Source organism: Cervus elaphus, chromosome 26 (assembly GCF_910594005.1).
Source record: "Cervus elaphus chromosome 26, mCerEla1.1, whole genome shotgun sequence".
NCBI lineage: Eukaryota > Metazoa > Chordata > Mammalia > Artiodactyla > Cervidae > Cervus > Cervus elaphus.
This window is the reverse complement of record NC_057840.1, coordinates 16,444,071-16,469,431: the sequence shown is the minus strand read 5'-3', so window position 1 is coordinate 16,469,431 and position 25,361 is coordinate 16,444,071. Positions and strand designations below refer to the sequence as shown.

Genomic DNA, 25,361 nt, shown 5'->3' with positions numbered 1-25,361 from the left:
CCATGAAGTGTACAGTGCTGTCTTTAAAAAAAAAAAACAGCACTTGATTAATGCCGTGTCTAGAACAACTGGAGAGGATGAGGGAGGAAGCTCAGGCCGACTGGTTAGGCACAGTCCTGGTGAGTCACGGTGGTTCTGTCTCAGATGGTACAGTTAGCCATTTGGCACTGTAGGCTAAGCCTCTTGGGTTTATACTCTCAGGGCTCTAAAAAGGTTTAAGGCCTGACAAAACTTAATAGCAGCAAACTGAAATCAGTAACTGTTTAATAAAAGTATGCAGTGTCAACATCTTGCCAACTTCATTACGCAACTTTAAATTTGATATTCATTAAAATTTGATATCATTACATTTAAAACCATTTCTAGGTCAGAGTTTCTCATTTTGCAGTCAGTTTCTGAGTATGCATAATGAGTGCTTAGGGACCATAATCTTAGGTTAAAGAGTTACTCAAGCCATATACTTTTCAAGGAAAAATTATTAAAATCTTTTTAAAAGTTCAAAAAAAACTCTAGAAAATAATTATACTTAATGTATGATGTGAATTTGTTTTAATGTTTAATTGGATTTGGTGCAGGCTTTCCAAAGTATGAGTGTTTAAAAGCCATGAAACTCTTAAAAGGTACCTGGATGGTAAAATAGAGATGGAAGGTATTTGCCATGTTTGGAAATACATACAAGGACTCTATTGGACGTGCTGGCTGTTGAGGGGTAAAGGAAAAGACTTCCAGGTTTCTGACTTCAGTAATTTGCTGAAAGGTGAGACTAGAAAAGAAGGAAGTTTGGACAGAGCATGTGAGGGGTGTGGATTAAGGCTTCTTGTAACACATGAATTAGGGGTCTAGATGTTGCCCAAGTTCAGTATGGTGGGTCACACACCGTCCCTGCTCTTCAAGAGCTTGTAGCCTAAAGGCCTGTCTTTATTGTGCTTCCCTGGGAGCCTGGAACCAGAGCCAACCATACTGTGTCAGGAAGATGCTTTTTATGCAGGTGAAATGACTGCAGTGGTTGTCCCACTCTTTGGAGGAGAAACTAAAGATAGAGGCTTTTGCCAGTTGCTGCTCACTTGGCCTTGTTGAGATCTGAGGCCATCTTGGGTTGCTCTGCCGTATGACAGAAATGTCAATATAGTACATGTTCCTGCCCATCTGTATGATAGATGAAGGGACCCAAAAGGCCAGATTTGCTAAGGCAGAAGGTTTCTATGTATTAGGCTTGCTGAAGGTCAAGTCGAGGCATTCAGGAGGGAGGTTAAAAAAAATAAAAAACAGTAAACATAAACAGAGAAGTTAATTCTCTAAAATCTACCTTTCCTGTCTTGCCACAATTTTGTCTAGTGTTCTAATTAAAGGTTCCTTTATGGAGGAATTATTAAAACTTATTAAAGCAAACCATTTTAATAACTAGGTGATTATTTCACAATAGATAGATTCAGAAATAAGTGCAGGCAAGATTAAAGAAACCCCAGAGAGCTGAAGTACTGCTCATGTAATTCTGAGGTACTTCCCCGACTCTGGTGTTTCATCTGGTCTTAGAGCTCCTCCTACTGGCCAATTCCATGATCAGTATCTCTCCTTCAAAAATCTGTGACTCGAGAGCTTGGTGTAATTTAATGGGTTACAATTCAGAGTATTTTTTAAAGTATAAACATGCGTTTATTTGATTTGTTATTTTCACGATCAAAAGAATCTTCCGGTTTCTATTAATTGTCTATAAGCTGCCTGATTTTCTGGAAAGGGAGGTTTTCATAATGTTTTCTCGTTTAAACATCCTAACGCGATCCCTGTGATCACTCGTCACTAGCTCCAATTGATGCTGTGGACCAAAGTCTTATGAAGGATTTTCCTGGCCCTGCTGGGGAGATTTCAGCACAAGGCCCTGGAGTTGTGAGCACTGCCGTGGTACAAGATGGTGATGGCAGAAGGGACCTGAGAAGCCCAGCTAAAGCCCCGCATATGCCGCTCATTGAAGGAAAGGTATGGTGAATTAGTGGAATGTGCAGTTTTAAATGTGTGCTGAGATCAGAGGCTGTCTATTGCATTTGTTTCAGAACTCAGGTATCATTTAAAATCAGTCATTGTATTTTCTGTTGGTAAAAGTTTCCACCTTTCATATGTGTGTAGACTCTTGCTGTTTTGGACTGAGTCTCTAACCTTTTTCTGGTTGTTATTCAAAGCAAAATATTTCAACGTAAATTACTTTAATCCAAGTAAGTAATTTATTGACCTTTTGTCCATCTTTATAATCATCCTATTTAATTAAGCCCCCCAATTATAAAAGCTATAATTTGAAATTCATATTTGGTTTGTTTCAATTAAATTTTAAAATATAGCCTATGTCTTGATAATTATATTGACTTGAACATTTTGAAATGAAGAAAGGTGGTCTTTATGAAATTTATGGTTTTTCATTAATAATCTGTCACTGAAGAAGAAATTCTTAAGCAAAAAGTAATTGTTTTGTGAATACCGTGTGAGAAGATGGTGTATGGCTTTCGGTCTTATTTGGTGTGCATGCCATAATGAATGGAGAAATAACCTATATTGTGTTTTCAGACTTATTTGGGTTATTTTATATTACCATGGGCAAGTGTAAGTATAGTCACTTAGAAGTTGATCTGAATGGCTTTGAGTCCTTCAGATCTCTTTTCCATATCCCACAGAGAAACTTTTGAATAGGTAACATTGGAAGTAAACATGAAAAAGAAATAAAATCATCCTGAGGATTTATAATATTTCCAGAAATTTAACTTTGAAAATTTATAATGTTTTCAAAATTCTAAGTTGGAAAATTTTAAAGATGTGTAACATGAATTCATAAAGAGCCTACCAGAAGAGGTAACTGCCAGTGTCTGAGGAATTCCTGCAGTGATGGCTCCCAACCCCAGCAGAGAGAAGGGCTCAGGTACCACGGGGGCCCTGCCCTATGCCGCAGGGACAAGCGCTGCAGGTAGAGAGAGCCATTAAATCCTTTTCATCGCTTTGTTAAAAAGTCTTTATCCTGTTCTACAAAGGATTTGGTTAAAAATTAAGAATAGCAGATATCACATCAAACAGTATCCATCAATAACTGAATAGGTGTCAGGAGAGTTTATGATTATGCTACCAATTCATTAGAAAAGACCCTGATGCTGGGAAAGATGGAAGGCAGGAGACAGGGGTGACAGAGGATGAGATGATTGGATGGCGTCACCGACTCAATGGACATGAGCTTCAGCAAACGTCAGGAGATAGTGAAGAGCAGGAAAGCCTCATGTGCTGCAGTCTGGGGTCTCAATGAGTCAGACACAACTTAGCGACTGGTGTTAACCAGCAACACACTGCCAGTGTACCCAGTAGAGTGGCTACTTCCATCAGAAACAGGAGAGCTGGGCGTCACGGCAAGTCTCTATTCCATCCTGCATAGTTAATATGATACAAAAGAAAAGTTCTCTTAAATTCCCAGGGAAATTCTGCCTGTTTTTGGCAAATGACTCAGTGTGCCTTTTCAGTGATACTTTCAACGTTTGTCAGCAACCAGGTTTAAAAGTAAGAATGCCATCTGAGTTTCATAGGATCCGTTTGCAACCAGTCAGGAAACACTAATTGAATCAGGCTCCACCTGTTAAGTTGTATGTGATGAAAGTAGTCCAGTTTTCCTCTTTTAAAAATGGATCATTTAATTTTCTAATGATACTGTTAATACAGCCGTTACTTCTGAGTAAAAGTTTTCACTAACTTTCTTCTTTTCTCCTCTTTCATTCTTTCACCTTTGGTTCTCCTCTGATTGTATCGCTGTGTAACTTCACATTCAACCATGGGTTTGCTTTCGAGAACAGCCTGTTTCCTTGTGCCCGCCTTCACCACTCATCCGCTGTGCTTCATCTCTTTCCCCAAACCTGTTGCCAGTCCCTGAGATGGACTTCCTCTCTGACATTTCAGAGGAAGACCCCTTTGGGGAGGCCGATCGCATCACTCTCGACAGCTTAGAGCGCCTTTCCACAGGCGAGGCGTCAGAGCAGGGGCCCTGTGTTCCTGACTTGGGTCCTCTTGAAGCCCCTTCTGAGCCTGCTCGCCCCGCTGCACCCGAGCAGGCTCCAAAAGAGGCCGACCACACGGATTCCGAGTGTGGGTCCTTGTTCAGTTTCTGCAGATGCTTTCTGCCTCGCTTCCCCTCGCTGCTCGATGAGGACGGGTCCCTGGCCTTCCCCAGCCTCCCCAAGGTCTGGGTCTCCTTCCTCCCCGCGGACGCCCGGCCCTACGTGCCCGTCGCCTCCGCCTCGTTCTTCCCCTCGCTCATCCTCATCTTCGGGCTCCTTCTCTCCGCTTCTCAGTCGGTGCCCTTTTCTCTCACCCTTTCCCTCCCTCTGGCGCTCTCCCTCTGCTATCTGGAGGCGAGAGCTGCCGCCCTGACCGCTCCTTATGACTGTGACTGGAGTGACAAGGCAGAGGAGGAGGAAGCACTTACGGGCTGTCCTCCATCAGCTTCAAACCTGTGCGGGCAACGGCGCTCCACTTCTCCTTAAGCCTTCCTGATGCAGAGTGTAAACATGCGCATAAACCTCAGCATGGGTTGCCCCCAAAACAGTATGATCTGCACACCTTCACACACACACGTAGCTTTAGTGCATGAGAAATAAGTGTAATTAAGCATTTCCCCTCACTGATATTCATTGACTAGGTCCACACATTCTACGTTGAGTGCAAAGTTATTGGTTTTTAAAATAAATATCTGAACCATACTAGGCCACAAAAGAAGGAGAGGGGGACCTCCATAGTAGTCTCCCTTAAGTAGTCCCCCTTTTTAAGGGGGACCTCCTTAATAGTCTGTTTTGGGTCTGTCCATTTTGCACATAAATGTTAATGCTGTTCCTTTAGGATGGAAACTTTATTTTGGTATAGAACTTCGAATACAGTGGACATAACTGATCGATATGTATTAATAGAATTCCTTAGTGTTACTATTTTGCTATTAGAAAGCCAAGCTTGTTCTTCATTAAGGAGAATGCACCTGTGACCGTTACTCCTGATGGGTGTGTAGGTCTAATCTCAGAAACTCTTTGTCTCCCTATTATTGTAGCATTTGGGACCCAGATGAAGTTCATGTAGTTTATTTACTTTTATTTATTTATTTATTTTTTTAACTCAAAATCATATCTGTGAGTCCCTGTCAGGTATTTTTAAGGAAGATACTCTTCTGTCTTTAACAAATACGTATGAAAAATAAACCACAGCATTTTGAAAATTTAGACTCTGTAGCCCTAAGGTTGGGTCAGACCTCTTAGTGTCCTTTTATTTAAAATTAAGTGTCTGGTTTGAGGATTTCTGCCCCATAAAAGGCTACTTCTGCAGTACTAAGCTGTGCTTAGTGTGTTTCTTTTTTTTTATTGTTTAGCTAAATGTGGTCTGGGGACCTAGTGTCCTATATCCTGTAGGTACTATTCATACATAGAATAAACCACAAAATTTAGAGCAAATCTAAGGAAAAATGTGAAGATAATTAAACACAGGGGGAGAATCCATGATTCCTAAATGTTACCCAAGGAATGCCAAATATTGACATTTTAGAGAAGTGTTGACCAAGGAATTAGAAGATTATTCTTAACAGATTGTTGAGTGGTTGTATTCTGTTTTTCCCTCTTGATCAAAAGATACTCTGAGTTCCCTGTTTACCTCTCAAAAATGCTTGAATGGCTAAAAAAAAAAGTACAGTAAAGAAGAAAAATAATGTATATAATCCTGCTCTAAATGAACACGTGAAAGTTACACTATTTTCCTTTGACATCTGAATCAGTATTTTTCCTTTATGCTATTCCGTTCCATGAGTCAGTAAGTCATCAGTGTTTCTATTAGTTTTAAATACACAGATTTATTCTTTGGATCGTTAGATAACTGAGAATTGTCCCAACTATGAATAAATATGCTTGTTTAAAGAATTTTATGAAAGAAAAGTGACTATAAAACTCAGGAATAGTTTTTACTGTCCACCATTTTACGTAAAAGTAGCAAAATAAACCAGTTCCTCCCCAAGGAAAGAAATCTATGTAGGGTGAACATTTGTCCCTGATTGAGAGTGAAAGGTAAAATTTGCATCATTACACTTTGCCCTTACAGCCAGTTTGACTTAAATATTTCAGGTTAGAGCAGACTGAATTATGCCATTTTTACACTCTCATATTTTCATTCCTGAGTCAAAACATATTAAAAAGCAACACATTATCTGGTGACTGAGAAAGAGTGAAGCTTCCCTTCTCTATTCCACCTTTGCAAAGGACCATTTCCATCATTTGTACAACATTGTAGGTGAAGAAAGACCAAAGTGGCTTAATATTCTGCGTCTTCTGAGGGCCAGACAATAAAGGTTGGTAATGCTGGTTCACCATTTAAGTTCAAATACAGCTTCTTTGCACTGGTGATAGTGTTTCCAATAATACTCCCCTTCTCTCTGGCTGCTTGCTGGGTGACTTCAGGCGAAGATGGAAGAGGACGAAGCACGGCTGGAGGAGGTGGATATTATTCCCCAAAGTTAAATACCTGGTGGTTGCTGCCTGCCATTATGATTGCACGGCGGGGGGGTTGGGGGAGTGCACATTTAGGATTTATTTGTGACTTTTGCTCATTGTGGCTTTAGGTTCTTAAGATTTTTATTTCTCTTTTAATGTCTTAGACTGTCCAACTCTGAGTCATTTCTGGTGCTTGCTGATTGATACACTTATGTTTATTTGCCTTCCCCCCTCCCTCCCTGTGTGTGATTTAATTTCACAGAAAAATTCCTTGAGAGTAGAAGGAGATAATATTTATGTCAGACATAGCAATTTAATGTTGGAGGTTTGTATAATTTAAGAAAACAGCTCTGTCCGAATGGCTGCCCAGGCTGCTGTGGACGGGGGGTCACGCACAGGCTGGCTGGCTGGCGGCTTTCAAGCACAGTGCACGACATGCATGGGGGAAATTCAACGTGGGAGTGCATGTTAGCATTCTGACTTTGTTCTGTTCAAGTGGCTTAGGTAGGAATATGTCTATGAGAAGTTCTCAAAGTGACAACTGGGAAAGAAGAAAAGATTCTGTGTAATCAAATGAATAAAGTTTTTATTCATTAATCTTTAAGTTCTGCAAGTAAACCTATTTTCTCTGAATGGACATGATCCCAACCTTAATGTATATTAACTGCAAAAAATATTTGTCAATCTGGCATTAATTCATTTGGCCCTAGATCTGTGTCCATGATTTTTTTTTTTTTTTTTTTTGGTGAAGTAAAGAAGTACCAAAATCCATGCAGTTAGGAATGGGGTCCACTTAAAATCTTCCTTTTGAGAAGATGCTAGTTAATGGGATTGTTTTGATTAAAAAGAGAGAAGCAGTGAAATAAAGTGAGAAAGAAAAGAGGAAAAAGAAGCCTAGCTGCCCAATTAGGAAGGTAAAATGTATTCCCCATGTCACACGAGAATGGTTTTTTGCTTCTTTTCCCCCTTCTTTTAGGATAGGATATAGCAATGTATTCAGTGGAAAACTCTGGTCCTCAGTAATTTGACTAATCTGTTGGGTTGCTTTAGCCAGCTTTAATAACTGTTGGAAATGTATTTTTGCATAACTTACTAAAATGCTCTAAAGAATAATACATAACAGCGCTTTGAACAAATGCAAGAAATGTGCCTGATCTCAAGCCACAGTCATTTTTCCATGCCATGCAAAGATTTTTAGATTTTCCTGAGTTTTTGCAAATGGCAATAGGGGCTCCTAGATGAGCTATCCGTACTATGCTTGTGCATGCATATGGAATATTTCTTTACTCAGATGCATGACCTATTTCTCAGGGAATAGTGGAATTGAAAGCTGTAATCCACAGGTGGCCCCATGATTTTTGAAATGTAAGAAAGCACTTAAAGTTCAGTTAAAACTTTTTTGAATACTACCTTTTATTCCTACAAATACCATTTATCAGGACCAATCTAAAAAAAAAATCCCACAAGTAACATTTGTCAGGGCCTATTTCAATGAAAATTGACCCGGTAGTATTTCTCACATCCTTTTTTAAGGACCATTTGATATGTGGATGGCTGGGTCCCACATTTATGCTTGGCAAGAACGTGAAACCAAGATGACGTTCATTTATTTTAGAGAAAGACCAAACAGAAGCAGCTTCTGGCAGCTGTTATGTTTATTCCATAAGGATTAAAAACCATTGCTGGAATTTCCTGAAAAACGTCAACCGTTGTTTCCCCACCACCATTCCCCCCTTTTTTTGTATGATCCTGGATCACATTTCCTATCAGGCCCAATATGCTCTGAGTCCACCTTTCTCTAATTTTACTTTTTTCATTTTATTCACAGAATGCAGCTCTAGTAGTAGCCCAAATCTGAAAAGTGAATTTGCAGGAACAAAGTACCTTTCAAACTTAACTATGAGAAAGAAGGTTTATTGGCCATGTTGAGTTCCATGGCCGCCTCCTTATGATTTCTTAAACAACTCTGAACAAAGAAATCAGAACCCTTTAAGCTGTGAATCATAAAAAAATTACACATTGGCTTTAATTTTCAAATTTGGACAAACTCATATTTGTAGGTGGTGATATGGCTTTTGAGACTTGGCATTTTTCTTGCTTTATTATGTTTTTTTAATCATAAGTTTGCTTTGTCTTATTTTTGGTTTCATTTTTTATTTTTATCCTATTGGGTTTTTTTTTTTTCTTTTTTCCCCTTTTGGATTTTTCCCCTTTTATTACGTTACACATTGCTAGGACCTGGATAAGGCCCAGGAAGAAATACTGAAACACCAGGCTAGCATTAGTGAACTCAAGCGCAATTTTATGGAATCCACACCTGAACCACGCCCTAATGAATGGGAAAAACGACGTATCACACCTCTGTCCCTACAGACACAAGGGGTATGTGACTAGCTATTTGTTGGCTATATGTCTCACTCCAGCTGTTCATAAAACTTAGGTTGTTAATCTGTTATGTTGATTCTTATGAGAAGTTAGAAAATATTCCCATTTTTTAAATGTAACTGCTAACAATTTTTTAAATACTAAATATTTATTAACAGCGTGTAATACTTATTGACATAGTTCTTGGGTAAATTGTATGAGTTTCAAAACACTTTTCAAATACTTTCAGAATAATTTCACTATTTTACTCGAGTAAATTGGTAGTAATGAGTTGTTACATCAAGTGACTTAAAAGCCAATGTATATTGTATTTAATAAGTTTTTAAATTATTGACGTCTAAAGTAAGAGTTTGTTTAATAATTAAAGAATTAGTAATTAAAGGGATGTAGTAATATAGACCATATTTAGAATGATTTAAGGTTATTACTGTAAGGATAAAGAGTTAAATTTAGCTTTGAAGACTGCTGCGCTCTGTTGAAAACTGGCAAAATGTTAATTGTATAACTTAAATTGAAACTTCTTAGTAATGAAATCCAGATTAATGTTTTAAAAATTTTTTCACCCGTCTTTCCAAACTCATCCTTTTTCTTTCCACGGTTTTTATTTCTCCACCACCAACATAAGCATTGCCTTTAAAATATATTCTTAAAATATTTCTTCATTTGCGTCTGCATCTGTTCTTCTCTGATGCTCCAAATTCTCTCCTTCTGTCAACCAAGAACTTCATTAGCTCATTTATTTTGCTTGAGGAAATAATGGTCATCCTATGTTTAACATGCAGTTTTAAAAGTGTGTTCAGAAAAAAAAAAAGTGTGTTCAGGTATTACCCTACAGTTTCTCTCTTTTTCCTTTTCGTTTCACCCCTCTCTTCTCCTTAAATTCATCATCTAGTCTGACTTGAATGTTGCCAAATTGTAGGCATTTGAATTCGCTATTTTCATGCTTTTTTATTCACCTTTTTCTTAAAAAGCAAAGCTGTTATTTGCTTTAAACTTCTGTGTGACAGTGGAAGGGACAAATCTCTTTAAAGCAGATGAGCAAAAGAAAAATCGCTAAACCGCAAAGATTTTTGACACTATTAAGATTTAAAACACCATAGCAGCGTCTTCTGAAGTTGCATACTACATTTAAGTTCTTATTTTCAGCTTTTCTGAAGATATTAATGTCCATATTCCAGAATCAACCCTGGAGTGTTGTGTTTTCCGGGGAGACTGATGGTGTGCTGAGATTGGGTCCCCCTTTATGTGCCGCTTCGTCTGGCTTGTTCCGCTGACCCACACAGTCGTTTTCTGTTTGTGTTGCTGTAGGTGTAATGTGTTTGTCTTATTTGTTGATTATGTCTATTGTTTAAAACAATAGAGCAAAGGAGACCATCTTTTCAAGGACATTTTATCCATGAAGGAGAAGCCTCAGATGGTGGCAGCGCGGACAGTTGAAGAAAAGCCCCAGGAGGCAGACAAGGTGTTCACCTCGCATCCTTGGTCTACTCTTGCTTTTCTCCTCTTTTCCTTGATTTCTGTCCGCAGCCATGAGATACGTCTTTTCCCTTGTGTCAACCTGAATTTTTAAAAGTAATTTTTGAGTGCTTGAAAAGATAACTCCATGGGATTATTAGATGAGAATCACCATATTGCAGAAGGACTTGATTTAAAACTCCACAATTTGAAATGCAGACATCGTAAGCGATTTAGGTGATAAGTGACCCCTCATTTCAATGGATGTGGCTGGCAGTTGGAAAACCATGATTTCACGTGACAGTGCACTGTTTGCACAACGCTCACTGCGGTGGTGTTAAAATAACAAACTATGTGTGATCCAGATTACTGTTTTACTGATTACATTTGGAATCCCTTTGAATTTTTATTTTTAAGATTTTAAAAAAAATTTTTAAGTGAAGGAATGTTGCTTTACAGAATTTTGTGGTTTTCTGTTATAGATCGACAAGAATCAACCATAGGTACGTGCACTTTCAATGGGACAAAAAATTTTGGTGCACACAAGCAGCCCCTCAGATCTGTCTGCTCCTGCATATATGAAGTATCTGGCATTTCTAGGAAAGTTAGTTTTCTGTTGCTTTTCCGTTCTTATTCCTCTGTTTCTACTGAGTTAGTTTAGCCAGCTGACCAACCTTCTGTTTGCTGGGACTGGCATGCCTAGAGTCTAGTGTGGGAGAGAGCAGACATGCACATTAGTGACTGGAAATTTTGGGGTATAAAGAAGTATTAAGGAGATGACATACTTACTATGTGTTATAGGAGGATTGAGAAGGCATGAGAAGAGGTAACATTTGAGTTGAGGCCTTAATGATGAGAAAGAAGGTGGACACGTGACATTTCTTTCATGTGTAAGGAAGAGCAAATGCAACAGCCCCAAGACAGAAATTTCTTTAAAGGACTGAAAGACCAAATGACAAGGTCTTAGAAGGGTCATAGAGGTCAGACCCCATCTTGGCAGGATCTTTAAGATCATAGTAACAATTTGGAGCTGTTAGAGGAGTGAGTGAGGGGAAGCCATTGGAGAGCTTTAAGCTGAGTAGTAATATAATCCCACGTGTCTAACGAAAATCCCTCTGGTGCTGAATGAGGGATGGATTATAGGGGATGTGAATGAGAGCACAGATTGGAATAAGGAGAAAGTGTTTCCCTCCCACCTCGTCTTGGTTTTGTTAATCAGTAAAGAGTATTACTCATCAGAATGTACGCTGGGGTGGTAGAGGAGGCAGGATAAGTGGAAGATGAAGCTTTGTACTAAAAGGATTTGAGGTCTAGGTGAGATGAAATATTTTTGCAACACTGCAGATGTGAAAGATAACATCATAAAGTTAAACCAAGTAGCATCTATATACTTGAAAGGTTAGTTTGAAATCCAAGGCAAATCAGACTCTGTATCAAATGATGATTTCAATATCATATGCTTTGAAATATTATATAGTTTTGAAAATTTATCCTCCTGAGAAGTGACTCAGATGACATTATTTGATCAATTTAAAGTGATGTCCTTACAGTAGGAAACTTTGGGATTTTGGTGAAGCTGTTTAAAATGATCATGTTTTCTGGATGTCATCATTTAGTAGTGTACGATATAAACCGTGTACAGTGAAAACTATCCATTCATTATTGTAGAAGTTAACATTAAGATGATGTCATGTGAAATTTAAATCTGGAATTCACCCACTCTTAAACTCCTAAATGGTTTATCTGCAATTGAAGTTATTGCTTTTTTCTTATTCTTCTCCTCTGTAGCACATGCTAGAAAATATGTACTTATTTGACACATGTATGGGTTGTTGTAACTTTGATCATCCATTCACCCAATAAACATTTTTGACCACTTACAATGTACTTCCTTTCCCACTCCTCAAATAATACATCACTACTATTAGTTGAAAGTTAAGTAAGTCTACTGGAGTATTTTGACTTTTAACAGAGTATCTTTTAAATTGCTATCTTTCTTCCGACTTCATTTTGCTACTTAATTTTTCACAGTTTCTTGATTTTCTTTAAATTGCAGTCCTTAATAAAATGCAAAATAAAAATTATACATAGGTATAATTTCCCCAGAATTCCAAATGTCTATAATAATGAGTTTTATAGATTAAAAAAAAAATTGTTTCTTGTTTAGCAGTTGATACATCAAACTTTCAAAATGACTTCAGTATATTATGAATGATTTTGAGAGTAGGGCAGAAAATTTGAAGTCAAATTACTTGGTCTTTAATAGGCAAATTAGGGCTTCCCTGGCAGCTCAGATGGTAAAGAATCTGCCTTCAGTGCAGTTAGACCCGGGTTCAATCCCTGGGTCAGGAAGATCCCCTGGAGAAGGGAATGGCAGCCCACTCCAGTCTTCTTGCCTGAAGAATTCCATGGACAGAGGAGTCTGGTGGGCTGCAGTCCATGGGGTTACAAAGAGTGAACATGACTGAGCGACGGGCATACATACATATAGGCTAATTACTATTATTAAATATTATTAATTTTTTGCATAAATATATTCTCATATGTTGTGAGAATTATGACACACTTAAACTTGTATAGGGCTTCCCTGGTGGCTCAGACGGTAAAGTGCCTGCCTGCAGTGCGGGAGACCCAGGTTCGATCCCTGGGTCGGGAAGATCCCCTGGAGAAGGAAATGGCAACCCACTCCAGTATTCTTGTCTGGAAAATCCCATGGATGGAGAAGCCTAGCAGGCTATACAATCCATTGGGTTGCAAAAAGTCAGAAATTACTGAGTGACTTCACACTCTTTCTTTCTTTGAACTTGTATAAAATTTCTCTCGAGAGTCTAGTAGAGATTACATAGACTGTAGTTTTAAGGTACTTTTGGAGATATTTTATTGACTACTTCGATGCATAGTACTTATTTAAATTCCCCAGTGATCTTTTACCTAGTAGGACACCATCTCCACCTACCTGACCCTAGGGATGATGTAATTACGGAGACTCTTAATTCAGCTGAAATTGTCCAGAAGCTTTTTTCTCTCCTGACTATTGTAAGTGCTTATGCACCTTGCTCTCCTCATCTCTGAAGCAACTTAGCATGCTTCGCATCTCCTTGTAGCTACCACTCATCCCGGTTAGGGCACTGTCCCACGAGGCACCCCAGAATGCCATTCATTTATTCATTTGTCTCTGATCTCTGAGCTGTGCCATTTGTTAGGACATATTATTGCACACATCTAACGTGAGAGGGAGCTACACGATAATTCCTTACTATTGGTATTCTAGGTGTAATATCTGAGATAGTCCCCAGCTTCCCTGTTGTACCCTCAGGCAGATTAGGGACCATCATTTAAGGGCTAGAAGGGCGAAGATTAAATTCACCTTAGTAGCTTTTCAGGGACAGATGATTTTCACATTGCTTAGCGTTTACCCTCTGAAGTTTTTCTTCCTGTTTAGAATTTTTTCCTTTACCCATTTCTTACTGAAAGAAAAAGAGACACTATTTCTTCATCCCATGGCATATCTAGCATATCTGAGGGAGCTTCAGTGGGTTACTTTCACAGTGCTTGTTGTATGGACAAGGTGGTGTAGGGAAGGGAGAGCGCATAGGAGCTGAAATAGTTAAGCCCACACGCAGAGCGTGCAGTGGACCTCAGAGTGACGACGGAATTGGCAAGGCCCAGAGTGCCTAGTTAAGAGCATTGGAGGCAGAGGGTTATGGACATCCCAAGTCTAACACTGAAATAAGTGCAGCAAGTGGAGGGGCCCCGGAGTAGGCTGCTGAATGCAGAGAGGCCCCTGCGGAGAGCTCCCTCAACATTATACGAAGTAGCGATTGATGGGCAGGTGGGTCAGTCATACTCAGCTTGTGATAAAGCTCCCGTGAGAAACCAGAGAGGTTAGTGCATTTCTGAAGGTTAGAGCGATCAACAACCCTCAAACAGGGTGGAAGGCCAGCATCCCGGCAAATGGCCACAGATGCCTGCCGCAGCATCGTTAGAATCCTTGCCTTTCTTTCGGTGTATGCTGGTCTGTGATTCTTTCTTGTGTAACCTTCCCTTTCTTTCAATAGGTCACCGCTGTCTGTTCTGACTTATTGCTAATTCTTTGCTCTTCCTTTTCTGACCTCTCCAGAGCCTAGAAGAGGAGATAACATCCATTTTGTTTAGTGAAGAGGGCTTTTCTGATAGCATGAAAGCCTCCTTCAGCTCAGCCACCACTCGGACAGCAGAGGGCACTGCTGTGAACTCTAATGCACCTTCTGAAAAGCTTTCCTCGCCCTTCTCACGGTTGCCTGAGGTGCATTTTGCTTTGTTTCCCATTTTTTAAAAGTCACATTTAAGAGTGATTTTTATTTTTTGAGTATTAAGGAACCCTTTCCTCCAGTGCTTTCATTGGTGAAATTAACTCTTCCTTGGAGAAACATTCAAGAAATAATGAGTGAATTTGAACACGAGGAAAAGACACTGATTGGATGTTTCTCTTGCTTTCTATTCTCCCCTCTCCAATCTGCCTAAATTGAGAGAATCATTTAAACCAGCCACAAAGGTACAGAGTTTGGGGTGTTAGGTGGAGGGAAACCTTCAACTACGTAGAAGCTAAAGCATTTTTTGCAGAAGTTTTCAAAGCCAAAATGTCTTTTAAACGTCTTCAGATGGCTTGTTATTTTAAGAATTCTGCTCATAGGGGAAAACTGAAGTGCCTGCCAGAGTCAATTTAAATTATCTGGGGAATGACCCCTAAGGGATTCCCTGAATTTGGGCAGAATCCATCTGGCCATTTGAGGTTCAGTAATAAAAGTAGTAATAATGAAATATCTCCTTTAGAAATGTTCTGATCACTGGATATCTTTATTTATAAAGAAGTTTGTAAGGAGTTACAGTTGAATGTTGCCTAATTAGCAAAGTCAGTTTAGAGGTTTCCAGTTTAATGTGCGAAACCTCAGTTTTCAGTAACACTGGAAAGATGGTTCTCTTGTTCTGTCAGTGACATGATTTACATGGTATAATGTTGAGCATTCAAAATGTTCCTTTACCATACATTTAAGAATAACAGTGCAGGTCAAAGATGGTCTGTGAGTATATGTTGATAGGTGTCTTTCCGGGACCTTTTGCTCATGGTTTTCCATGTTGCCAGAGCAGATGAACATGAGCTTGCGTTATTTGCTGTAGGAAGCAGCTCCAGTCCAGTTAGTGTCTTCACAGTGCGGGTTGTTTCTGCCCAGAGGGTTCAGAGGCGCAGCGTTCTTCATTCAGCATCGAGATACCTTCCTAAATAAGCAGGCTACTGTCTGTAGCTGAATTTGTAAAGTCAGAGCTCAAGGCATTAGTGCTACTGGAATGCCAGAAACTTGGCTAGGAATTATTTGTATCAGTATAAATTATCCTTTTCAAAATATAAGGAAAATTTTAATCTTTAAAAACAGATTCCTTTTTAAGAAAGTTTCTACCCTGATTATCAATATATTTGGTCTTCAAGCATTTATTTGAACATTTAGGTGCTGTACTTAGCTAGAGTAAATTTACTCCCCCCAAAGTAGACATCTGCAGGGGGGCAGCAATGAGCATCTCAAATAATAAACTTGGTTCATTTCAATTTTCAAATGGAGGAGCTAAATTCTAAGCGAAAACACTTGGAGCCATCACTGACATCCACCCTACTGTTATAATACCCCTTTTTGCTAATCAATAACACAGTTTGGGATGCTAATAACCATCTCTGAAATGGCAACACTTTTGTGTTAATAACTATCCGAGACCAACTATAATTTTGCCAACTAAAACTGATTTTTAAATAAGCCAGCAAACTATAAAAATATCATCTTATTGATAATTCATTTAGGAATTGTGTTCAGGCCATGCTGTGTGTGTGTGTTTGTTTGCTTTTTTCTTCTTAAGTCTGATTAAAATCAATCTGTCAATAGATTTTAAAAGTCTTAATATATAAACTTTAAAATAATGAGTAAGCTTTGGTATAATTCCATGCCCCACCCCCTCCCCCACGCCTTTTCAACAAGAAGGAGCTTATAGATCTGAGTATAAGAAAAGCATTTCATTTCTTTGGGAGGATGCTGGCTATTTTTGTGTTTTTGTTTCCTTCCCTAAGTTTCTTGCGTTTGTCTGGATTGTCCTTCACGTGACCTTGAGCAAAAGGTTTTTCTAGCTGTTGATTCTTGCTGCTCTGCTTTGCAGTGTCAGATGTTTGCTTTGGTGGGTGTCGAGGTAAACCTTTATTGACCTGTGTCCTCGGTTGCTTTTTGTTCCGCAGAAACGCACTCCTGAGTCCGAAGGGCCTTGCGCCGGAGCCGCTGATGCTGTTAAGGTTCTCCCTTTTACCATGTTAACACCATCGCCCGATGTTTCCAATCCTGCTCACGTTTCCCCCCCGCTTCCCTTTCAGTCCGCCATCATCATCATCATCTTTGCTTTTCTCCATGACATGAAACCTGCCATCGGTTAATTTGGGTTGCCGTCGTTTTGATTTATTCATCTATTTTTGTTTCCCCTCATCCATTTTTGTTTCTGTGCAGAGTTCACTTGAGACTCTGAATGTAGTGGAGGAGAAGAAGCAGGCAGAGGTTGGGAAAGACGAAAGAGTAATCCCCGAAGAAATGAACGGTAAAGAGCTGTCCCCTGGGCGTGGTCCTGGGGAGATGCGGAAGGTGGAGCCAGGGCTGCAGAAAGACTCCACCTCCCTGTCTTCTGAGAGCAGCGGCGGCAGCGAGAGCGAGGAGGAGGAGGACGTGGGGGAGTACCGGCCCCACCAGCGGGTGCCTGCGAGCACCATCAGGGAGGAGGAGGACGCGGAGGAGGCGGAGGAGGCCCCCGGCCAAGCAGCCAAGGTAGTGGACAGGGAGCGCCCCGTGCCGGCAGCCAGCCCGGGCCCGCGCGCGGGGGCCGGCCTCGGCCCGGCGGAGACAGGGGCCCAGGAGAAGGTAGTGGCCCCCCAGCTCCCTGCCGAGAGGAGTGCAGACCCAGGCGCTGTTGAGCAAGACGCCAGCGAAGAAGCGGAGGCCGAGCCCCAGAAGGTTAATGGAGAGGCGGCCCTTGTTGACACTGATGTTTTGCCAGAGATTATTTGTTGTTCAGAGGTAAATGGGAGCTCAACGCTAGAGCCGCTCTTCAGGTGGAGAACACCTGCCTCTCCTCCTCTCCTGTCCTCCCCGTTCTCCTTCAGCTTTTTCGACAAGATGCTGAATTTGATCTCTCCGGGGAGGAAGGGGGATGGCCCTGCTCTGTCGATTTTTCCGCCCTCTGGGGTCACAGTTTCTGGCATCTTTACTACAACTGGATCTCCTGAAAGAGTGAACTTTCGACAGCAGCCACTTCATTTTTTTTTTTTTCCCTTCTCATTTCACACTGAAATTTTTCTTTGCACGTTTTCAGATTTTTTTTCAAGGCTTATCTTTAAGTTGCACTGCCTCCTCATACTAAATGCCTGAATTCTGTTCATTAGGAAGTTGTGTGTGTATTGCTCAAAAATGGTCAGTGTGAGTGTTGCTGGTGTCACGACTGGGTTTGACCTTCTGGCTCATTCTCTCTTCAATATAAGATTTTCAGGAATGGCAGCAGGCTCCTATTACCGTGGTGCTCAGAATTCAGCATCTAGCAATGATGAAAATGTTATTTCTTGAATACCCCTGGCATTTCAGGTTTTAGATTCCAGGGATTGTACAGTCTGGTCAAGGGACTTAGCTTTCCTTCTGGGCAGTGAGAAGCTAAGCAAAGGATACCCTTCTCTTTGCATTCTGTCCTCTAGTCAATTCTGGATTATTTGCAAGTTTGGTTATATGTTTTGTGACTCGTCTCGATCAAGCATGAGTCTTTCCCTTTTTCTTTTCAAGAAACAGAACTTTCCACACTCCCCTGAGATGAAGTCTTGGTCATTTAGGTGCAGGGTCTCTGATTTGGGAGTTAAAGTTATTCTGACGAAAGATTTACTTCTATGTGAATGTTCCTTGATTCTAAAGTTAAATGCCAAAAGTAGAGGGTTTTCCATATTTGCTCTTGTTCATGGGGTGGAAAATCTTGAACTGACTTTGTCTTGGAATAATTAACTGGATTTATGTTACTTTTAAATTTCTGATTTCACTTCAGATGACATTTTGAAAGTCTTTGAATGCTTTGAACTATTGCTTTCTGCAGAGATTTCCTCTTTAAATTATTACACTTGGGAATTTTCTCTCAAGGAAAGCACTGTAGTGTTTTGGTAGCAGTATAGTCTGTATTAAGCATACATGCTTGGCAGACTCCAATGTTAACAGCCTGTGACCCTCTGTTTGGATGTTTTAAATAGTTCAGAGCATTAATGCATCAATGGTGGAGTAACACTATAGATATATCACATTTTAACTTATGTAATACAGAAGAAACACTGTAAGATTTAGGTTAGTATAACTGAAAACAATGCTGCTTGAAGATATTCTTTCTGAAAATGGGATCTCCATATCAGCGGGGCAGCAAGGACTTTTTGGCTTACCCACCAGGTATGCCAATTAAAGACCATGAGCCTTCACACAGACCATGTGGTTCTTTAAACTGTAACAAAAAATGGAGGCAGGTCACTTCTCATCTTTAATTCTGTTTTATTTTCTTTTCAATTTGATCACTACTTGCTTAAAACTAAAGTTTCTATATCACTGTACACCAGGCTTGACACGTAAGTAATATGGGACCGTCGTAATTTGAAACCTACTACAATTTCAGGAGCCATTGTGCTAGCTTATTCTTCATATATATATCTATACACATATATATGATTTTGAAGGAAAGTGTTTTTCTTTTGTGTCTTATTATTTCCTTTTGCTCTTTTCATTTGCATATGAGTGTGTGTTTGGATATATTTGAGTTATTTTTGAAGGCTCCATGAAACACATTTATTTATTTATTTTATTACCTCTAGAATTTATGTTTCCCTTCCTTTTCACTTCAGCCACCAGTGGTAAAAACAGAGATGGTAACAATTTCTGATGCCTCACAAAGGACAGAAATCTCCACCAAGGAAGTCCCTATTGTCCAAACTGAGACCAAAACCATCACTTATGAGTCTCCACAGGTACAAAAGCTCTAGACTTGGACGGTTTGGGTTCTTTTTTACTTAGCTTGTTTCTGTTTCCATTCTGTCTTCTCCTAGTTTACATTTCTGACTTTGACATAGCTTTTTAATTTTCATTTTGTAACTGTACTTTAGCCACATAACGTGCTGCAATTGAATTGCTGACCCAGTAATTATGGGGGAAGCGTATATGTGATTTTTTGGGACAGACTGTACCAATGTTGTTCTTATTATTTTTATAAACCATTTCTGGCTTGATATATCCAGGAATGTTTATATATACTTGGGGAACAGATCATCTTACAAGGTTTATTGAATCTGATGTAAATTTGTGGATTCATAGAATTAGGCTTCTATCCCTGCCACCTTCCCACCCCTGACTCCATGAAGACAGAGCCAATCAACTCACTTTTGTTTGTATGTTCACATACACATCTGTGCTTCTCCTCACAGTTGATTATTTTCTGAAAACATGTCGCCATTCTTACGTAAATATGGTAATACTATGCATCTAAGTAATTATCACATTCGTGTGTTTGATTTTTGGTATTCACACATTGATTCTGTAAAGATTTGAAGTAAGAATTAAGATATTTAACCTTAAGAGTAACAAAATGGGGGAAATAGTCATCATTTGGAAATGGAACCATTTAGAAACCTAGACAACTCTTTTCTCAACTGAGAAATTTAGTGTTCTAGAAGGTACCATGGTGGAGGATTGCAGATTATTATCCTCTCAAAATATGTTTTTCATGCTGTAATGCATTTATGTGTGAAACAGTCTTTAAATTTTTTTTTAAGATATGCTCTCTGTAAATGTGCATAGGTTTCTTATGAATGGGTGTGGTGGGAGAGCGTGTATTCATGTGTTTCTATTGTGGTAAGTGCCCTTGTAAAGAAATACAGGAGCATGACCTGAGTTCGAAACATTTCCTCCTAACTTATAGTAAGAAAGACTCTGAACCTTCCAGTTATTTCCTGTGTCAGTGTCAGGAAACTGGAGACAAATATGTTTGGTGGTCTTAGCATAAACTTGTAGGCCGTTAATGTGCTGCATTATTTGCCCTGGTAAACTAGAACTTTCTAGTATCAGAACAAAGAAGTTAAACCGTAGATAGACATATGTCTAGATATAAGATTTATGTGTGAGAGATACATGCATACACACATCTAGAGAGAGTGCCTGCCAGGTGCCATATGCATGGTAGCTGTGTATATATGCACAGACTATCACGGAACAGTGTCATTTAAGAAAGAAATCTAGAGATAGGCAATTAACCAAATCACTTAAGTGTAGTCTCTCCTAGTCAGGCTCTGTTGCTTAGTAATATGAGAAAACACTTATTTTTACCCACCTGTGCTTAAAAAACCAACAAACCCAGTACTTCTGGTCACTGTGGCAACTTCTCTGCTTGGTCCTCTGGTTTCTTCTTCTAGATTCTGCAAGTGGCCCTCAGTCAGATTTTCTCACAACTCCCCGGCGGGTCCCAGTCCCATCTTCTACTCCCATTCTTCCTTTTTTCTCTCTCTGCTCAGCACGTGCACTTAATCCTTGCCTTTACTCTTTGGATGGCTAGCCAATCTTCGATCAGTAAATCGCCGTTACAGACATGCAGGGGATTGGCAGCTAGCATCTTCTGCCAACTGCATAGGTCTTAAAAGATGCATGTTTGACGGGGAGGGGTCTTCTCTGACAATAGGATGGAAGTTAAGCATTACTTTGTATTTTCCCCCTAAATCTCCCAAGATTGATGGCGGGGCTCGTGGTGACTCGGGCACGTTACTGACCGCACAGACCATCACGTCTGAGTCCGTGTCGACAACAACAACCACACACATCACCAAGGTAAAGCAGTCCAGGGGAATGTACATTGCCAACAAAATCTTTTCTGAATTGTTTCTTTGTTCCTCTTCACACTGCAAATTTTTACACACAGTGCCCTGGAATAAATATGCATAGATTTAAAGTATGCAAGACATTGGGCTCCACTGACCTTTGTATTTAAACCAAACTGCAAATTTGTAAAGTACAAGGGGTAAAAATAAGTTCAAAATAGCTATATCTGAGAGAGCTACAAGAGCGGAGGGAACTTAATAAAATAGAAGCACAGGTTTGGTAAGTACCAGTTAGCTCTCCTGACTGAAGCAAAGGAGTGGAGACCACCACTGGAAATTTTCGCCGACTTATTCAAATAATGTAAATTTCCCCCATTGATTTAAGGTTCTAGTATGTGGATTTGGGGCATTTTTTCCAAATCATTCTCTTAAGTGTTTAACATCTGATGACCAGTGGTTGTTAAAATGTGGTCTCTGCACTGGCAGTAACAGTCTCATCCAGGGGCTTGCTAGCGGTGTGAATACTGTCGCCCCGGTCCAGATATTCTGAAACCCCAGGAGTGTTTAGTAAGCCCTCTAGGTGATTCCAGTGTATGCTGTGGTCATCACATTTCTAACCCAGTAATGCCTGCTGCTTCTATTAGAAACTGAAGGTCCCGAATGTATCCCTTTTGCCCTCCTCACTCAATATTTCAACGACAAAAAAAACTTTGTAAATTAAAAAAGTCCCCAAATGCGTGATGGTATTGGTGTTCATTTTAAAGTGTATCTAGCTATTAAAACCTAATGGTCTCTATGGTCAGCCCTGTGTCTTACACTTAGGTGTTATCACCCATGACTGTGTAAATTTATCAGTGCTGTAGAGGTTGGGTCTGTGCTTTCTCAGGACTGTGGTGTTTACTCCTGGTTTAGAGTGTCAGAGCGTGTGATCTCTCAGCCTCTATCATGCCCGAGGCTCTGTCACCCTGCTCCAAGCCAGTGACTCTGTTCGGCAGCTTACTGAGACACTCCTGCTCCTGGGTCCCCTCCAGCCTTTGTTCAGCCACGTTCTGTGTTCATGTCACAGCCACATGTGGAATCAAACCAAACATTGGATGGAAGTCTGTCACCCTCACCCATCCTACATATCTGAAAGCAAATCCAAGTTCTCTTTCTGTTATTGCGCTAAACCAATTGAACAAAATTGCCAGATGGATTTGTATGAAGCCAGTAGAACAATCAGAGCTATAACATCAAGCAATTTTCCAAACCTAACTAAACCAGATGTCTAAATGATTAGGAGTCCCTGTAAATTCTACATAAACCAAACAACTGTTTCTTCCTCGCTTGCTTCTTTTCAAAATAATGGCCAATCGGAAATGAAGAAACTCAGGAAATTGTAATGAAATGTTCCAGTGGAATTGTTTGGATTAAATGACATCTACTGCGTCTTGATCTCACCTGAATTATGATAAGAGAGCTTTTAAGGTTGCTTTCAAATTGGATGATAGAATTCTACCTTGAGCTTATAGATAAAGAAGTTTCTAGAGCGTCAGTGTTCCCCACTCAGTGTCAGCTGCCTGATGGTTATCAGAAGGTCTCGGTGTGCTCCATTTGTGTTTTCTCTGGTTACGTGTAAATGTGTTTTAGTGATTGCTAACCCCCCTCCCTTTTCCTTTGTGACCTCTAGACTGTAAAAGGTGGGATATCTGAAACAAGAATTGAGAAACGCATCGTGATCACAGGAGATGGAGACATTGATCATGACCAGGTAAAGATCAGAGTATCTGCTTCTGAGATTGATCATGCTCATTTCCTAAGTTTCTATTGTGCCATATCCCTTCTCCCAGGACCTCCTGGATGAGTCCACCTCCTAAGCTTGGCATGAGGACAGCTCACAGCCTAGACACACAGCCTGTCCATGCAGCCTTCCTAGAAGCACTGAATTGCATAAAACATGGGCTGCTTTTTCATTTCCCACTAGCTTTACATGCACCTTTGGGTCTAAGCTATTAAAAAATTTTGGCAACCATCAGGCATTCACGTGGGCCTGATTTAACGGTAAGTCATCAGTTATTAGAAAATAAATGGCATTTTCATGACCTTGGTTTCAGAAAATAAGAAAAGCTGCTAAATTTGACTTATGCCTGTCTTTAGGAACTTATCAAGTATTTTTTAATAGCATTAGAAAAGTTGGACTATTTACCTCTAGGTGTTTTCCTCTAGTCGTTACCATTATTGAGGGGTAGGAGAAGGTAATATAAGGTCTCTTACAAAGTAAAAATTTACATGTATTCAGAAAAGATTTTTTTTAAAGAATAATAGTGCTTTCGTTCTACTGTTGAGCAGAATGCATGCCTTTCAAAAGCAGGCAAGGAATGGAATCACTGTGACTTGGAGAGTTGTTTTAATTTTAGACTGCAGTGCCAAGTGGTGATGAGAATTTTTTGTCTTGTTACATTCTCAGTGATTTTTATCTCAACTTTAAAGGAGACCAAGCTTTTTTCTTTTACAATAATTTGAGGAAAAGGAAATGTTGAATTAGCCATCTCAGCTGAGAAGTAGGAACAAATGATGGTTAACCCAGCTTTGAACACTGTTGGACTTGGGAAAGAGAATTTTAGAGAATAAAATTTCTTGTTTAAGAAGAGCTCACTGTATGTGGCTAAAGAGGAGTAGAATTTCTTCTATGCCTAGAAAGAAAATAATTCTTTTTTTTTCATTACTGTATACAGAATTTTACTTACATATTTCATAATGTATTTTTTTAAATTCCAAGAGAGTTCTTAGAGGTAAAGGGTTGCCTTGACTCTATTTTGACTTAGTAGTGGGGATTCTTAGTACATGACTGTACATGTGTCTCTTCACCACTAGGAAGTGAATCACCTCTGTGGAGACCAAGCCTCTGGTTTCCCATATAGAGGACTTATTCTACTTCTCTTCACTAGGACAGTGTTGAATTGCTCTGACCTTAAGTTTGAATAAACCCTATTCTTAGTCTGTTTCCCTCTGGGACTCCCACTCAGCCTTTGTTGAATGTGTGCTGGGCAGGAGCCGACATTCTTTGGCATGATGCAAGGTGGGAATTGGCGCCTTCTCTCAGCCTTTGTTTCTCCTGCACACTCTCTCCACTCAACGAGGCCCTTTCAGACTTTAAAATGCCACTTTTTCTCTTGAGGGATTACTCTCAGGTTTTATTTTATGTGTGTTCCTTTTGTCCTGTTTCACCTGAAAACTAAAATTTCCTTGATACTGCTTCTGAACAGCAGATATTAAAAACACAGCGTGAAATGTCAGTTCCAAAATAATATACATTCCTAACTCTTCCATTAAAAAAGAGTCATGATGGTGCATCACAGCTTTAGGTGTTGCTGTGAGGACACACACCCTGTGTGTATGATGTTCTGTTTTAGCCCATTTTAAAACTGGGAGGGAGGGGAGGATAAAGTAGGTTGGGATTAACACACACACTGCTCCATATAAACAGAGAAACAGCAAGGATCTGCTATATAGCACAGGGAACTATATTGTGTCTTGTAATAACCAATAATGGAAAAGAATCTGAAAAAGAATGGATATGTATCGCTTTCTGTACATCTGAAACTAACACAGCATTGTAAACCAGCTATATACTCCAGTTTAAAAAAAAAAAAACTAAAAATGAGGTCAGATATCCAAATGAAGAGACATTTACCCTTTTCATAACTTGAATGAAAAAGTTAAAAGTTTTAAACTTTTTTGAGTAAATGTAATTGTGGCTTCTGGGGTGCTTGTTATCCAAAGCTCATGGTGTATTTGCTTTCCCCATAAAGCCTGTGAATGAGACTAGGAAACTATTGAAAAGTGAAGGAGGAAAATCACTTCCCTGGCAAAAACTGAGGTTGATCATGCAGTGACTTTCATGTCATTGGCACCTTTTTCAGTTCTTTGCCCACATTAGAAGAAGTTTAATAGTGGAAGGAAATCCTTCATCTGAGCAAGATAGGGAAAAAAGGAATCTCTTTTTGTGTTGGCAAATGAAAGAGGCATGCTTCTATAGAAACTCGCTTTGCAAGTTCTGCACCTGATGGCTCTCAGCTCTGAACCAGGGAGGGAGAAACAAGATGGCAGGAATGTTTCCTTTCTAATAAAATAACTTCTCAACTTGGCAATGTGATGTGATAGGTTTCTCACAGTCTTGATTGTTG

At 39.7% G+C, this 25,361-nt stretch overlaps 2 protein-coding genes across 14 annotated transcripts in view; both read left to right on the top strand.

Annotated features, from left to right (window-relative positions):
* Positions 1 to 25,361, top strand: part of EPB41L2 (erythrocyte membrane protein band 4.1 like 2) — a 205,862-nt gene that overhangs the window by 159,915 nt on the left and 20,586 nt on the right. For 7 of the 13 annotated variants that reach the window (XM_043888095.1, XM_043888087.1, XM_043888089.1 and 4 more), the window contains 9 exons: positions 1,802 to 1,974; positions 6,742 to 6,804; positions 8,715 to 8,861; positions 10,225 to 10,326; positions 16,573 to 16,626; positions 16,835 to 17,395; positions 19,237 to 19,359; positions 21,107 to 21,205; positions 22,865 to 22,945. In XM_043888095.1, the coding sequence (XP_043744030.1) occupies positions 1,802 to 1,974; positions 6,742 to 6,804; positions 8,715 to 8,861; positions 10,225 to 10,326; positions 16,573 to 16,626; positions 16,835 to 17,395; positions 19,237 to 19,359; positions 21,107 to 21,205; positions 22,865 to 22,945 (1,403 nt within the window). The remainder of the gene's footprint in view (positions 1 to 1,801; positions 1,975 to 6,741; positions 6,805 to 8,714; positions 8,862 to 10,224; positions 10,327 to 16,572; positions 16,627 to 16,834; positions 17,396 to 19,236; positions 19,360 to 21,106; positions 21,206 to 22,864; positions 22,946 to 25,361) is intronic. The other 6 variants (XM_043888098.1, XM_043888096.1, XM_043888094.1 and 3 more) reach the window with 5 other exon arrangements.
* LOC122684160 (band 4.1-like protein 3) lies at positions 1,981 to 6,735 on the top strand. The gene has a single exon (XM_043888101.1). The coding sequence runs from the start codon at positions 3,894 to 3,896 to the stop codon at positions 4,500 to 4,502; it is 609 nt and encodes a 202-aa protein (XP_043744036.1). The 5' UTR covers positions 1,981 to 3,893; the 3' UTR covers positions 4,503 to 6,735.